The sequence below is a fragment of the Xenopus tropicalis genome, chromosome 7 (genome assembly GCF_000004195.4).
Source record: "Xenopus tropicalis strain Nigerian chromosome 7, UCB_Xtro_10.0, whole genome shotgun sequence".
Taxonomy (NCBI): domain Eukaryota; kingdom Metazoa; phylum Chordata; class Amphibia; order Anura; family Pipidae; genus Xenopus; species Xenopus tropicalis.
Genome location: NC_030683.2, coordinates 19724799 through 19741295, shown reverse-complemented (window position 1 = coordinate 19741295; position 16497 = coordinate 19724799). Strand labels below are relative to the sequence as shown.

At 43.6% G+C, this 16497-nt stretch overlaps 1 protein-coding gene across 1 annotated transcript; it reads right to left on the bottom strand.

The window, feature by feature from the left end:
• Window positions 1–1920: 1920 nt before the first annotated feature.
• On the bottom strand, window positions 1921–14547 carry oat (ornithine aminotransferase). The gene is given in 11 exon segments (NM_001016936.2): window positions 1921–2582; window positions 2777–2921; window positions 3628–3741; window positions 3867–3995; window positions 6200–6322; window positions 7182–7309; window positions 7540–7635; window positions 8890–9089; window positions 9092–9113; window positions 9352–9581; window positions 14532–14547. Coding segments are annotated over 10 exon segments (1317 nt in total). The 5' UTR covers window positions 9551–9581; window positions 14532–14547; the 3' UTR covers window positions 1921–2421.
• Window positions 14548–16497: the final 1950 nt, after the last annotated feature.

Below are 16497 nucleotides of genomic sequence, written 5' to 3'. Positions count from 1 at the left end.
ACACAGAGTCGTGGTATACGGAACATTTTTTCATTGAACCAGTGTTAGTAGATTACTGCAGGGGCCTGTGACCTGTCTTTTTAACCACCTTGGCATTGTACTGTCTCTATTTGAGCTGATACTATAAAGTTCCATGTAGAATGTTTCTACTTTGTAGAGCAATTTGACTACATAAGTGTTTATAAATGCAAGGCTATAACATAAATTGTAGTTATACACTAAATGGTAGTGGGTTGGGGACCTTGAAAAGCATTTGGGGATTTTTGTTAATAACAAGTTGTGTCTAACAGTGGAGGCCAAAAATCCAAAATGATGCAGCCCTCACACAGTCCCCACCATACAGATGAAAGTTATAAGTCTCAATGCATTTCAAACCCTGTTTTGTTTATAGTGCATTGGTTTCAGCCTCACCAGTTTTCCCCATCAGCCACATATAGTTCAACCATCAGTGAATGTCATATTATACATTGCTCTTTGTCTCACACTGATTTTTGTGGACAATATTTTTTCTAGTGAGTTGCCTATACATAAAATACATTATTTTTACTTATATTGTTGTACAATTAGCAGCTGTCTTTATACATCCAGCAGTTCCCATTTCTATCCACATAAAGAACCCTCAAGTAAATCTCCAGGAATAAAAGGGAACACTTATTATATACCTGGGCTAATTACATCACTAAGGGGACCAATAAACTACTAAAAACAATGTCTTTTTGTTGGTTAGATTCTCTGGGCTGACTTACTGACCAGCCTATTCATTCAGTTTTCCCCCCCAAAATGCCAATTTTTAATATTCTTGCTTTAGGCTTGGGCCAGAAGAGCTCTACATTAAAGTTCTCAAAGCAATTTTCCCCTTCATATAGCAGACAAGTAACTTTCCTACTGCAGTTTGGAACAGGAACCAGGGAAACAAAATGGCACAGATAAGTTTCCAAATATAAATTTATGCAGGGGGCTGGGAGGCAATGTTACCCTTTACTTATAAAAATATTCAAAAGTCCTCTGTCAAAGAGCATGAACCACTCAGGTTGGGGCGGAGGAGCATGAAAAGTTGTGCCGACATTACCCAGCATGCAACTATTATTCTTGTGCTTTAAGCAAGACCAACCCCTCTAGCCTAATGGTGCATCAGTCTAGCCATGCAATGTTTTTTCTGCCTGATACAGAAGGAAAAGCTGCACATTCATATTATAAGAACTTCTACAGAATTAGTCCCCAGTACTAAAAGAAGGTGCTAATTCATTACCATGTAGTATAATTATTTGTTGCATGTTGTCCAGAGGGGGCCCATATGGTTAGTGTTTCAGTCTGGCCTAAATAAAAAAACAAAAACAAAGTGGTAACAGATAGTACTCGTCATTTTCAATCTGTTTTACTAAAAAATAAAGCAGAAAAAAAAACAAAAACACAAGTTATTAATGATAAATCCACCCCCTTAGTGTGAGCCATAGAGAAAAGGGGGAAAAAATGACACAATGAGCCATGGCTTTACTGCAATCCCAAGGAATACAGAGGTCCTTTTATTAGAATGATAAAAAGCCAGAAAGCGATCCAGGGATGGCTCTTCTCATTGCAGGGATAACGCTTGAGACTTACATCCTATAGAAGACATCACAAACCTAAGCCAGCACAGGAATGGTGTTATAGCGACTTTACCCCTTTGCCTGCCAATATGCCTACTTTATTAAGGCTACATTACAGAGTGCCAGGCAATGGCGATTCTACACTTATGGGTTATACCCAAATCAGTGCTAAGGCAGCTTGCCAGTCAGGCCAGCAGAGGGTTAACCTTAAACTTACAGTTGAGGGCATGTGGATTACAGCACAGCAAAATGGAGCAAAGATGGAGTTAGGTGCCATTTTCAGCCTCTGCAACTACTGCAATAACATTCTGATGTTTCAAAAAGCCACAGCATAGGGAATTAGAGAATTCATCTTTATTTCTTTTCATCATTACAAAGCAATAAATGTAGTTTATCTTATATTAAGCTAAATATTAAATAAAGTCCTGTTAATTTAAATGCACTAAGACCTGCACCACATATAAAACTATACACTAATTCAGGGCAGGGGGCGACCCATGACTCAGACTGAACTATTCTGCCCCCTCTGCACTACATACAGACAATCATGCTTGCTAAATGCATCAGGGCCAGTGACTTTGCAGGGCTTTTGGGCACAGACAAAGCCAGTGACACTGTTGCATCTGCAGCGGTGACTGCGCTACTGTACAGGAGTTTGCACCGAAGCATCAGGGAAGCACAGCTCAGGCTGATCTTCCAGTGACCTTTAGTTCCAGTACAACCAATTCCAGGAAGCCCCAGAATAGTCTCAGTAACAACACACCATCCAATCAGAGACATGAGTGACGGAACGTGCAACATAAGACGACATGACACCAAGGGAGTGACTGGCTGCTTAGAAAGACAGCAGGGTTTTGTGGATGATTTCAGTGCATTCTCTAATCTCGTCTTCCTTGATGGTTAGAGGAGGAGCCAGTCGGATTATATCGCCGTGGGTGGGTTTGGCCAAAAGCCCGTTGTCACGTAGCCGGAGGCACACCTTCCATGCGTCACAGTCTGAAAAATAGATATAAACCAATGTAAAGCGCAATCAAGACTCAGATATTCCAGCTCTATAAACCCTAGCATGCTTTACCCAATGATTGAGAGTTCTAGTTCAGCAATATTTCACTTAAATATCAAGTCAGACAATGGACTGCATAGGGCAAATCTCCCCATATGTCTCCGATGTCCGTTACAGAACACTGTACCTTTGCTTTCCTTTATGACAATGGCGTTCAGTAGGCCTTTCCCTCTTACAGCCGTCACTATGTCAGATGGAGTCTTCATCAGCTCTGCTCTCAGCAGCTCTCCCATTGCGGTTGCATTTTCTGCCAGCTTCTCCTCTTCAATGACCTGGAACCAAAAGGGTACTAATAATTTTGCAAGTAAATATTTAGCTATAAAGAGGTCATTTACGTTTAAGTTAAACTTTTTGTAGGTTATAAAATGGCCAGTTCTTAGAAACTTGGTCTCTCATTTTGCATACTTTGCACACTGACATTAGCAACCAGCCATAAAAATATATTTTATTACTTATCTTTCTATTCAGGCCCTCTCCTATTCATAATCCAGTCTCTCATCCTAACCACTGCCTGGTTGCTAGGGTAATTTAGACCCTAACAACCAGATAGGTGCTGAAATTCCAAACTGGAGAGTTAAAGAGGTTAAATCAAAAAACTACCTATAATAGAAAATGAAGACCAACTGCAAATTGTCTCAGAATATTGCTCTCTGCATCATACTAAACGTTAATTTTAACCCTTTTAAACTGCAGTCATGTTATTGTATAAAAAAGATCCTTTGGACCTCGATCCAGTTAAAAGAATTCTTGATTATTAAAGGAGCTGTGTGTACAGTACCTAGGGCTCCCATGGGCAGTTTAGACATGTCCCAGAAGCAAAGGCTTTACTGTCCCACTTTGTATTGGTCATGTGTGCTACATAGCCAATCAGTCCTACCCAAACACAATAAGTGCAGCTGTAAAGTGGAATAGCCAGGCACACTTAGAATTTAAAGCAAAGTCCCAGAGATGCTACTCGCATTATGGAATGGAATGTACCTCTAGAGAAGCCATTGCCACGCGACACGCCAGAGGATTTCCACCGTAGGTAGATCCGTGTTCTCCCGGTTTTATGGTCAGCATGACTTCATCATCACACAGAACAGCAGACACCTTAACGTGAACATGAAAGATGTGTATGGGTTATTGTGCAACTGGGAAGTGCTGGATTGGTAGTTAAAAGAAAATAGTCAGGGTATTATCAAACCAGCAGTAACATGAGGAGATTAAATACTCACTGGGTAAACTCCTCCAGACAGGGCCTTCCCAAGTATCACAATATCTGGGCGGACATTTTCATGGTCCACTGCTAGCATCTTGCCTGTTCTAGCCAGGCCCGTTTGTACTTCATCAGCAATGAATAGCACCTGCAAAAGCACAAGGCAAAGGCTTAACCCCAAATACCTGTACAGTTGCACATCCAAAATCCTAACCTAAATCTGCTTATCTCTTATGCAGCATAATCCTTAGGAGAACTAAAGTAGGGTAGAAATGTTATACATTATATTTACCATCCCAAGGCACCCACAGCCCTTTAGCAGGGAAGATCTGTGCCTTCAAAGATGCCCCAGTAGCGCCCCAGTAGCCCCCCCATCTTTTCTGCCAATTCCCTGCACATACTCTGTGCTGCTGTCACTTACCCGAGCTTAGGGACTCACTCACACTATACTGTGTTTATAGAACATAAAAATTACAATGTAAGGCTGATAAGTAAATAAATAAATCACTACATAGCTGCTCAGAAACTAGTGCAATTAGCACCAGAATATAATAATCAGCCCTGGAGCATCAGCTTATATTACAGACCATTCAAAACATTAATAACCCCCTACAGATATGGCCTAAAGCGTTTCATGCTTACCCAGCACTTAATCATAGGGCATATGATTAAGTGCTGTGTAAGCATGAAACACGTTAGGCCATATCTGTAGGGGTTATCAATGTTTTTAATGGATTGAAATAAAATGGTTAACTTTTCAGCAGCTTTTTGAAACTTGTTCTTAGTTGCTATATCCCTCCGTGATCACTAGGGGGGTGTTCTCCATGTGCCACATATAGTGTTTACTTTTCAGAGTACTTCTCTTTTTTGAAATTCCTTGTTTGGAGATTTTATATTACAGACCAGCCTCATTTTCTGCTGGATAATTTGCAATGACCCCTAAGGTTAGCATCCCAGACACTGACACTTTCCCCCAAGATGGGAAGCTCCAGTGACATGTTTGAAGCCCTGGATCATTGCTGCTATTGAGATGCCGAAACTTAAGCTGCCCATACACGGGCAGATCCGCTCGCTTGGCAATGTCGCCAAGCGAGTGGCTCTTTACCCAATATCCCCACCTACGGGTGGGCGATATCGGGGAACCTGTAGGCGAATTCAATCGTTTGGCCCTGGGGTCGAATTCTAACGGCGGCAATGGGGCAGTCGGTTCGGGACCACATCAACGAGCCGATGTGGTCCCCGATCCGACTGAATTTTCTAACCTGGCCGATCGATATCTGACCTGAAATTGCCCAGATATCAGTCAGGCAGGCTTCTCGTTTCTGCCCCTACATGGGCCGATAAGCTGCCGAATCGATCCAAGGGACTGATATCGGCAGCTACAATCGGCCCGTGTATGGGGACCTTTAGGGCTGGTGCAGCAAGTACAGTATATAAGATGGCATTTTTAGCTATAATCTTTTTTGGGTTTAGTTCTCCTTTAAAGGAGACAAAAAAAAAAAAATGTGCCAGTGCATTACACTCATAGAAGAAAAAAATTGTGTTTTGGAACAATTTACTGAATGTCTCCAAATGCCCATCTGTTCCATTTCCTGCTGCCTTCTTTCCCAGGCTGTGCAGAGGAGCCAGCAGCACTCAGCACTGTAGGATAGGAACCAATCAGCAGCTATGCTGACCTGATAGGGGACTGAAGCCTGTCTTTCCATGTGTGACTGCAGGCATGTGATTGCCTACTCCCCTACTACTGTGCATCTGCCCAGGACCATTAGGACATGCCCACCCCTCGTTTGAAAAGCAGACAGGGACCCAATAGATCAATAGAATTTTTAGCCCACAGGGAAACCAGCACCATTTATTCATTATTGCCTAAAAGACTGGAGGTTTACATTATGCCATGCATCTCCTTCCCTAAGCAGAATATCACTAATAAAAACGGACCCCCAAACAGTGTGCTGGATAATTAGCACTGAACATGTAGTTATTAAACTCCAGTGGAAAGTTAAGATTTAATTTTATTTCTGCCCCCCGATAAAAGGAAAACATGTTCCTTTTTACTCACTACTTCCACTTTAATTTGCCTTCAAAGTGAGCCAGTGCTTCCTTCACAGGAATGAATGTAAGGGTGAAGCCACACGGAGCTACTAGTAGCAGCTACTTGTCATGGCTACTGAAATAGACAATGCTGATTATTTACTGATAATTGTCTGAACGTGTGTTTTAGCAGAGGCAATTCCCAGTATTGTCTATGGCAGGGGATTTTCTGTAGTTTAGTAGCTGTGAAAAAGTAGCTGCTACTAGTAACTCCGTGTTTTTACACTATAATACGCATGGGTTTTCTCTATAGAAACTCACATTGTGTGCAGTGCACAGTTGCCGCACCCCTGTCAGGTAGCCATCGTCTGGAACAATCACGCCGGCCTCCCCCTGAATTGGCTCAACCATGAAAGCAGCAACATTGGGGTCTTGTAACGCTCGCTGTAAGAGATCAGTTTGTTACATTCTGCAGAGTTTATAGGCAGACAAAACCAGCTACATTACTGGTACCAAGCTTGCTTCGGGTTCTACACTGGGTGCTCTTCTGGGGCTTTTGGCTTAATTTATATTATATATTCACACACGCATGAAGTGTTATTGTAGGCTGTATAACATGTGGCTTATTTGCATGCTTCAAAGTGTCCTGAATACAATCTGTATTACAGGTATGGGACCCGTTATCCAGAATGCTTGGGACCCGGGGTTTTCCAGATAAGGGATCTTTCCGTAATTTGGATCTCCAACTTAATTCTGCTAAAAATCATTTAAACATGAAATAAACCCAATAGGGCTGTTCTGCCCCCAATAAGGGGTAATTATATCTTAGTTGGGATCAAGTACAGGTACTGTTTTATTATTACAGAGAAAAAGGGAAGTCATTTTTAAAAATTAGACTCCATTATAAGCAAATAATTCTATGGGAGATGGCCTCTCCATAATGTGAAACTTTCTGGATAAGGGATTCAGCTGCTTGTGGTGGGAATGCTATATACAAGAACTGATTGCTTTAATAAATTTCATTTCTAAGGTCAGAAAAATGCTGAATCTGTCTGCTCTGTCATTTCTCTCAAATACTTAATGAAATCAAGGCTAAAAGGATAAGTAAACCTTTAGAATAGCACATTCACTAAAACACTTGAAATTTAAATTTAAGGAAAGACATGAAAAAGTTCTGGAGGTTTATGATGTTTTTTGCTCTCTCCTAACAGTAAGTTTATCCCTTAATATCTTGGCATCTTTTTGAAAGTTTTTTGAAACTCAGCTTTCTGATAGCAATTACATTTGCAAATCAAATTTTTACCTCAAGAGCAGGAAGGTCATTGTAAGGAATAATTTTAAACCCTGGCATGAATGGTCCAAAACCCTCGTAGCTAGATGGGTCTGTAGAGCTGGATATTGCAGACATTGTCCTCCCCCAAAAGTTTCCGGCTATAAAAAAAAAAAGTAAGTTTGGTTAGGAAGGTATAGGCATTTCTAGCAAAGAGGGAAATATGACAGCAGAACTGGGGTGAACTAAGCTTTGTAATACAAATGAAGCTGAAATAGCTGAATTTGGCCATTTAGAACCTTAATTTTAAAAATACTAAAGCTGTGAGTGGAAGTGTATATATGGAGGGTATTTACAGGTGCATGACATTCCCACGCCAGGCATGACTTACCTGCAAAGATAATCTGGGCCTTGTACTTGGGGATCCCTTTCACGGTGTAGGCCCACTTTCTGGCCAGCTTGCATGCTGTTTCTCCACCTTCAACACCTTAAAGCATATGAAGTTATCCATTAGCTTGTGTATTTAACTTGCAATATAGGCTGCAAAAGGGCCAGCATAAAGCCATAGTTTCATCACCTTACTGTAAGGCAGACAATGCACTGAGACAGAGGCTATTAACAGCTCACAGAAACAGCTTATGAGTGGACATAGCCACATAAGGGGAAAAATCAGTTTAGCCACTGCCTAACATCTGATAGGAAGGGGACCATGCTAGCCAATGCTACAGCCCCCCATATTTTGGCAAGCAACCTACTTTGCCACTCCAACCCCCCCCCCCCTTTACACAGTTTCCCTGTATCTCAATTTTTATCCAAGCCCTTGATAAGAAATAAAAATGAACAAATAGGTAAAGTTGGGCAGAGCAGGGAGCTTATTTAAGGAGTTACTAGGGAAGTAAACAGAAGAAAATCTAGCTCTTAAGCCACAGTTGGATTGTGCGTATGGTTCAGATCAGTAAGATTTCACACCACTGCATAGATGGCAAAAACCTACTGAATTCCCATACTGGCCAAATGACCAGCTGTACTAGCTAGCCACAGTTTATGAGTATTATACTTATTGGCAATTCAGGTCCTTATGCTGCATATGTAGCAGAGCTCAGCCACTAACAGATTCCTGCTTATCGGAGGGAGGGGTGTCACTAGATTGCTAGCGTAGAGAATGTTAAGGTGCCCTGACACAAATATTTGTATCTTAAAAGGGTACATCTTTTGTTTATAATTTAGCCCACACAAGATTTCAGATAGGGATAAACACATTCAAATTAACATCACTGTTAACTGTAACATGCCATTTGTGTTTGAATGCTCCAGCTGGCACTTCTAGGAACACTACTGCTTGTGGCTGACTTATTGTTTACCAAAATCTAGATTTTTGTTTTTAAATTCAGCTAAATCCTCTGCAAAAGACAAAACCAAAACTCTAATTTGAATATTGAAATAGCACAAAAAAATGTATCAAGGAAAGAAATGCCATGTTCAGAGATGTAAAGGCATGTGACTAAAGAGTGGTTCACCTATAACTTCACTTTTATCCATTGCCAATTGTCTCAGAATAGCAATTCATACTAAAATCCAATTTAAGGTGTACTACCCCTTAGGTCCAGAATTAGTTTGGTTCAAGATATAGAATGTCTGAAGCGTTAAAATTAAAAGGATAAAAAGTGCAGAGATTGAGAAATCTTGAACCAAATCCTGGATTTGGTGCACACCTAATGTAGAATTAATAGCTGTGCCGTACCGGTGTTCATGGGCAGCACTTTGTTGTAGCCGAAGAGCTTTGTAACATATTCCTCATATTCGCCCAGCACGTCATTGTAGAAAGCTCTGGAAGTGAGAGTGAGTTTGTCCGCCTGGGCTTTCAGTGCATTGAGGATCTTTGGATGGCAGTGCCCCTGATTCACAGCACTGTAGGCACTGAGGAAATCAAAATACCGCCTGCTTCGACATCCCAAACATACACGCCTTAAAGAATAAAAGGGGAAGAGTCAAATTCATTTCATAAACCTGGGTTATATCTGCAATAGGCTTGTACGAAGGATGGTTCAGTTCAGAACCCTAGTTCAACTATATTTTTGTCCACTATTTGGCATATTTTGGGGGTTCCATATGATTTATTACCTTAGTAACCTCTGCAAAAGACATGCCCCAATTTACTCTGCTGTAAGGAGAGAGTTTGGGGATCCAACAAATAAAAACAAACCTTTTCCTCTTTCAAGTGCTACAGGCAGAGGGTGGTAGTTGTGCGCTCCGTATTTGGATTCCCGTTCAAACACACATTCCGATGATAAAGCTTCATCCGCTGGTTTCTCTGTGGCAGCAGTTGTGGCAGAGCTCATAGACACTTTCACATTGCCATAGAAAACACCCAGGGTGCGTCTCTGGATCAGTTTGGAAAGCATTCTGGATACGTGGGGGAAGAATCTGTACCTCCTGGGGGAGAGCAAAACATACAGAATATGGTGAGGATACATCACTAGTGAATGTTAAAAAGCCAATAAGGAGTTAATTAGAATTTACATAAAAGAGTGGCCAGGACATGGGGTGGGATACAAATATGGCGGACAGCAAGGTCACCCATGTAAGCTTACAGGCAAGAGGATACAGATTCCCAGACTATCACATGTGAAACCTGTCACCCCATGCCATTCTGTGCCAAATAACATTCAGCCATTCATGGCAAATTGGCCCCTGGCCTGGGGTTTTTCTCAGCAGGCACCACAGTCCCTTGCCCCAGGACACCACAGCTATAAGCTCATATCAAGGGACCCCTGCTGAATAGAAAGCCACAGTAACAGTGGCAGCCCACGCAGGGTTCCAGTGGTTTGGCCCTGTTGGATAAGTGGGTTTAGCTCTACTTTAACCTGTTGAAAGTCTAGCGGGTATTGCAAGTTAAATTTTAGTAAGATATGCAATCAGTCTTCCTTTTTTTGAATTAGCTTTTTGATCAGCACCCTTCAGTCTGGAATTTTAGCCACTACCTGGTTGCTTGGATCCAATTGAACCTAGCAACCAGGCAGGGGTTTCAGTAACAAACTGGAAATTAAAAAGGAGAGGGCTTGAAAGTAAAGTATAAAAAAAAAAAACAATCAAGTGTTGCTCCGTGAGACTAGAATTTGGTTGCTGGGGGGTCAGTGGCTAACATACGCTTGAATGAGGCAGAAGAGGAAGGCAAATCATTCAAACCTATTTTTAAGAAAGTTTTGACATTATGAAAGGTTTATAACCCATTTGAGCCACCCATGAACCCAAAAATCACAGCATACAGATTTCCTGTAGAGTTTGTTTTATGCACTCGAAAGAGGATATTTATTAAGCCCAGAGTATAACAGCACAAAATATCCCCCCTTCCCCCTTGTTTGGCCAGAGAGGAGAAAGCATGCAGAAGTGCTGGCAGATCACCTGAATACAGAATGTGAAGCACGTTGCCAAACTGCCTGAATGGGGTGGGTGCCAAATTATCCATTAGCAATGCCAATAGATGGCACGTCCCACTGATCAGCTCATTACGGAGCACAAGTACGTGCCAGTGCACCCATGCAGTCGTGTCACACACTCTTGTGCAGCTGAGCCCTTACATGCAACATTTAAACAGCTAACAGCCATTCCTTGCAATGATGCCCATTACTGAATAGGCTCATTATAGAATCATTTCTACATTTGAGAAAGACCTTTTCCCTAAAAGAAAATTTTAGTACCATAAATGATACTCCCAGTCCATTCTCACCTCCCAGGAATAGGCCATGACAGTTGCATAGGCCTTTGCTTTCCCCTAGTGATCCTAGAACTAATCAGCCCACAGGGCCAATCCATCAGATCTGGTTTCTTTACTCCATCTTGTTCATATCATTTAATACTAGAGGGGTTTTGAATCCGTTGTAAAAGATGTTTCTTTGCCGTTGAACAGCTTTTCTGATTAGTCATTGAGCTTCTTAACTACGGATAAGCGCGTTTCAGAGCAAACTAAAAGGTGGCCATACACCTTTAGATCAGCTCGCTCGGCGATGTTGCCAAGGGAGCGGATCTTCTCCATGGGGCCAAACAATCGAATTAGAATGACGGGTATAGGCAAAGTTGGCTCTGGGGCCGCATCAATGAGCCAATGTGGTCCCCAATCCAACTAAATTTTTTAACCTGCCCGATCGATATCTGGCCGATTTCAGGCCAGATATAGGTCGGGCAGGCCCATCAGTGCCCATACAAGGGCCGATTAGCTGCCGAAACAGTCTAAGGGACTGATATTGGCAGCTAGAATTGGCCTGTGTATGGGGATCTTTATACAGGTACAGCCTATACAACAGTTTCACTTATATAAGCATGGGGAGGGGGAATCTCATTTTCAGGTCCTGACCCCTAGGTTTAGAATCTCTAGGGTAACTAGGTGAAAGAACATGACCCGGTTACAGACAGACAAATTCTGCCTATTGCAAAAGGTTCCAGTTAGCTGCCAAACGAATGACTTTCCAAAGTGCACAATTGCTCTAAATTGGCTGCAATCAGACCTTCTGACAACATGACATCTAGCCCACGACATGCAACTAGTCTGTCAGTCAGGCACAAGCGGATTGGCTCAGGCAGCCCCTGCCCACAACACTCCTCCTGATTGCATCATTAAGGTCAGATGGTGAAAGTAATGAGGATGTGAAATCGGTTACTGAATTACGTGAGAATTTCAGCTGTTAAAGAACCATGTACGGAGCACAAACACCACTTAATGTCCTGGTGTGAACGGGTTCAGATGCACTATGTTGCACACTGCAGCACTACCCAACTGGGATGTGAATTAAAGGGGAACTACGACCAAACACAAATTAAGCTTTTTGAAAAGTAAACAAATGTCAAGCAACTTTGCGATACACATTACTTAATGCAGCCTTATGATTTTTAATGTAATATGGTTTGGAACAGTTCCCTAAGCCCCACCCCCTGTTCCCCTGCTGATCTGGCTGGCTACTTTGAGACTTAAAATGTAACACTAGTCAACTGTCCCCAACCTGCCTTCAGCCTGCATCCTCCATATCCTACAATTCCCTGCACATGTGATCTCAATAAGGAAAGAAACATCATAGAACAATGCATTGTGGGTTATGTAGTTCCTGCATGCTGCCCGTAAGCCGTGGAGAAGTTACAATTTGTAACATCAGTGTTTTAGTCCCAACTCCCCTGCCAGGATTTCAAATGAAAAAGAATTTTGCAGCTGGATTTCAGCATATAAAAATGGTATTTATTCATACTTTTTGAAGGAACAGATTACAGTGATAGGGATGTTAGGGGTTTGTGTTGTGTGGGGCTCTTTAATTGTGGTTCAGAAGCCAGAGTTCCCATTACTTTTATAGTTGCTATGTGGCTAAGTTCATATTCGCCTTGTGTTTACATTGCAGTGCTGCAGTCTGCTACAAAGATGAAGTCTACAAGCCAATAGCCTGGGCTTCCAGATGTCGAAGCCCAAGTGAATACGTGTGCAGTTGGCCACAACTACAGCACTCACACCCCTGCCCCCCCCCCCAGCTTCAGCCAAAGGGAGTCACTCCACATGCAGCCTGCCCATAGCAGTGCCGCCCATTATACCATGCTGGCACCTTGGAACAGGACCAGTTGGAAAGATTTAGGTTTTTAGTTATTTGCCTCTTGCAAAAGTGCCCTGTAAGCAGAGGAATGAAATGCTGCACAAAGCCAAATAACAGTGAAGGATACAGAGAAATGTGAGAATACAGGATACAGAGAATGTGACTTGTGCCCTACTTTACCCCAGAATCAAGAATGGAAAGTTACAATAAGTAGGAGTGACTGCTCTGTGGCAATGGGTCACATGAACAGCTTTAGAGCTGCAGGCACTTACCTTAAGGTCCCCATACACTGGGCCGCTGCTGCTGATATGGGTCCCTTAGATTGGCAGCTAATTGGCCTGTGTATGGGCACTACCGACGGGGCTACCCGACCTGAAATCGGCCAGGTTAAAAAAATCTAGTCGGATCGGGGACCACATCGGATCGTTGATGCGGTCCCTGGACAGACTTTGCCTATACTCGTCGTTATAATTTGATCGTTTGGCCCAAGGGTCAAACGATCGAATTAGCTTGATTCTCCCGATATCGCCCACCCGTAGGTGGGGGATATCGGGAGAAGATCTGCTCACTTGACAACATCGCCAAGCGAGCAGGTCTTAAGGTGTATGGGCACCTTAAGAGACCGTTCAGATCTGGACAGATTCAAAATAGGCCCTGGCATTTCAAGTACACAGAGACCCAAACAGCCCCCTAAAGGCCCAATAAATAGTGACTGCCTATGGCATCTTACAGCAGCCCCTCTGGCATTCCAAGTACACAGAGGCCCAAACAGCCCCCCCAGCCCAATAAATAGTGACTGTCTATGGAATCTTACAGCAGCCCCTCTGGCATTCCAAGTACACAGAGGCCCAAACAGCCCCCCCAGCCCAATAAATAGTGACTGTCTATGGCATCTTACAGCAGCCCCTGTGGCATTCGCCAGAACCCACAGATTGCTGGTACGGGTCTGAGCCTGTTCACATTGCACAGATAAAGGCTGGAACACTATGCAGAGTGTTGGCACATACAGTTACAGGCCACAGCGAAGGGAATCTCTCCCATCTCCAACCAATTACTGAGAGTTACAGTTTAACACAGCAGATACACGTGTTTCTGATCCTTTGGGCGATTCCAATATACAGAGCAGCAGAGCAGGTCACGTCAGGTGAAACTCTGACACCAATTTGCAGCCATTCTCTTATCAGAAGGCAGAGGTCAGTCTGCCCCAGGCCCAGTCTGCCCTGTAGTACCCCAAGCATACACTCACTGTGCCAAACTGCAACTCACTTTCATTCAAACACTGCCAGCCAAGCACTGGCCCTCATCCCACTGACAGGGCAGGGGAACGTGTAATAAAGTTAACAGCCAGCCTGCCCTAAATGCAATATAATAGACACCAAATATATTTAAAACTATTAATAGGCCCTGGCACCAAGCACATATCTGGCCCAAACTAGGCATAAATGTACCAGGCAGCCACAGGCTTAATTATAAGCCCCAGCAATACATGTCCTATAGCAAGAAACAGCTACAGGACACTTTCAGTATACCCAGCCTGTACTTGCTGAACTATAAAAGCCCAGCATTCTTTACATAGTAAAAAAAAGAAAAAGCTGGTAGGGGATGCTGGGATATGGAGTTCAATAAACGTAAGAATGTCTGGCTTCCCCGGTTTGTGCAATGAGGTCTCAAGCCTTCCCGCAATGCCCCCCCTCCCCACCTCATTCTCTCAGTACAGAGTAAGAGCAGACAGATTTCACCCCAACAAAGCCAACATGTTGGGAGCTACTAACCAGAGATACCCAGGGCCCCCTCCCCGCACCTGCCCACACTGTACCTGCAGAGCCCGCTGGCTGTCACGCCTCCCCAAAAACCTGATGCAACTAAGCCTGCGGCCTCCCCCAGCCCAGCTATACATAGGCCGGCCCGCCGTGACGTGCCCCCGACATTAGCGCGCTGATTGGCTGAACCAGCACACCCCCCACCAATCCGATGCGTCTCCTTTCACCCGCCCTCCTGGCTGTGGGGATGAGGCAGCTCTAGTGACTGTCCGGCGTCTATAAATATTCACTTGCACGTATTCATTAGTCAGGCCGGGCGTCTGGGGGCACGGTGGGATATTTGGCGCTATCTTTGCGCTCAATACTAGTCAGGCCTAGTGCTGCAAGCGCAGTTGGTATAAATGCTAGCTGTTTAAGCCTAAATTAATGGGATAATTACATTATGCTGGGAAAGGTGAATGCAAGCAGTAAAGAGCCCCCACCAGCCCAATAAATAGTGAGTGTCTATGGCACCTTACAGCAGCCCCTCTGGCATTTGCCTGAACCCACAGATTGCCAGTCCGGGCCTGATTTTCAGTACACAGAGGCCCAAACAGTCCCCCATAGGCCCAATAAATAGTGAGTGTCTATGGCACCTTACAGCAGCCCCTCTGGCATTTGCCTGAACCCACAGATTGCCAGTCTGGGCCTGATTTTCAGTACACAGAGGCCAAACAGCCCCCTATAGGCCCAATAAATAGTGAGTGACTATGGCACCTTACAGCAGCCCCTCTGGCATTTGCCAGAACCCACAGATTGCCAGTCTGGGCCTGGGTTTCATCTAGTGATGTGTGAGCAGGCCCACAACCCATGGGAGAAGTGGATTTTCCTTCAGGTCAGGCAGGTTGAGGCTGCCGAGGGCATATCCTTGGCAAATGTGGGTCAAACGCTGAGGTGACATCATTATGCTCAGCTTCCGCCTCCGGGTGTTTCTATACTATATTTATATACTATATATACTTGTGCTGGCACCGCCCTGCCCCTTTAGTGCCGTCACATATAAGTGGATTTGGCGTGGGTATATAATAGTATAGTATACTATTATAGAATATTAAATGCCGGCCTTTTGGTGGGGTAATAGGAGGTGTTGTCACATGGGGGTGGGGAAATGGGCAGGATAATTCTTATAAGGGAAAATCCAGCAGCGGAGAGGGTCAGGAAAGGGTAGGATTTATAGGGTATAACCAGTTTACTTGAAATTACATTGCTGGTAAGTTTATAATTCTGGCCCCAGCCCTAGCTGGTGATTTACTGGCTGGGCCAGTCATATATCACCAGTCTGGTAACTCTATGTGCCACATAGATCTCCAATGCAAGCTAGGAGCAGAGACAGCAATCCAGCACATTTATAATGTGTACTTTTTAGCAACACCCCAGCCACACCCTGGTACACCCCCTGACCACAGCCTGATTGCACTTTCAGCTGCACAACTATTTTTCTAGTGGAATTTGGGTGCTTTTCAGTGCAGAGGGATAATTTTAATTCATGTGAAAATTATAAATGAGGCTGACTTGTCTGTTACTATTGGTGACCAGGTGGGGGGGCGGGGTCACTCCTAAAGAATCAAGTAGAATGAGCTAAACGGTCATAAACAAGTGGTTTAAAAGGCCACCAATCCTGCGGCCTTCTCAGGGTATGCCAGGGGATGTATTGAGGCACGGGCAAAGGATCAGACATTACTAGTAGAGCAAATCCCTTTTTTAGATACATGATTCAGGACACACATACTTCTACCCATGAGTTGCCAGTTAAAGAGATAATCCATCTGTGATAAAGGGGAAGATACTTTTGAAAAGGACTGGGTCTGGTTCTGAGTCATTCCTTAGCTGTCTCCCTGTCAGAAGAGTGCTTAAGAAACTGCTCTCTTGGGGAGAGATTTGGTACTTATAAGCACTCAGCAAGACTCAGCAAGCACTTGTTTCTATAGCAAGACTCGGAAAGCACAGAGGAAGTTGTGTATTTCTGAGAAATGTGCCTATAGG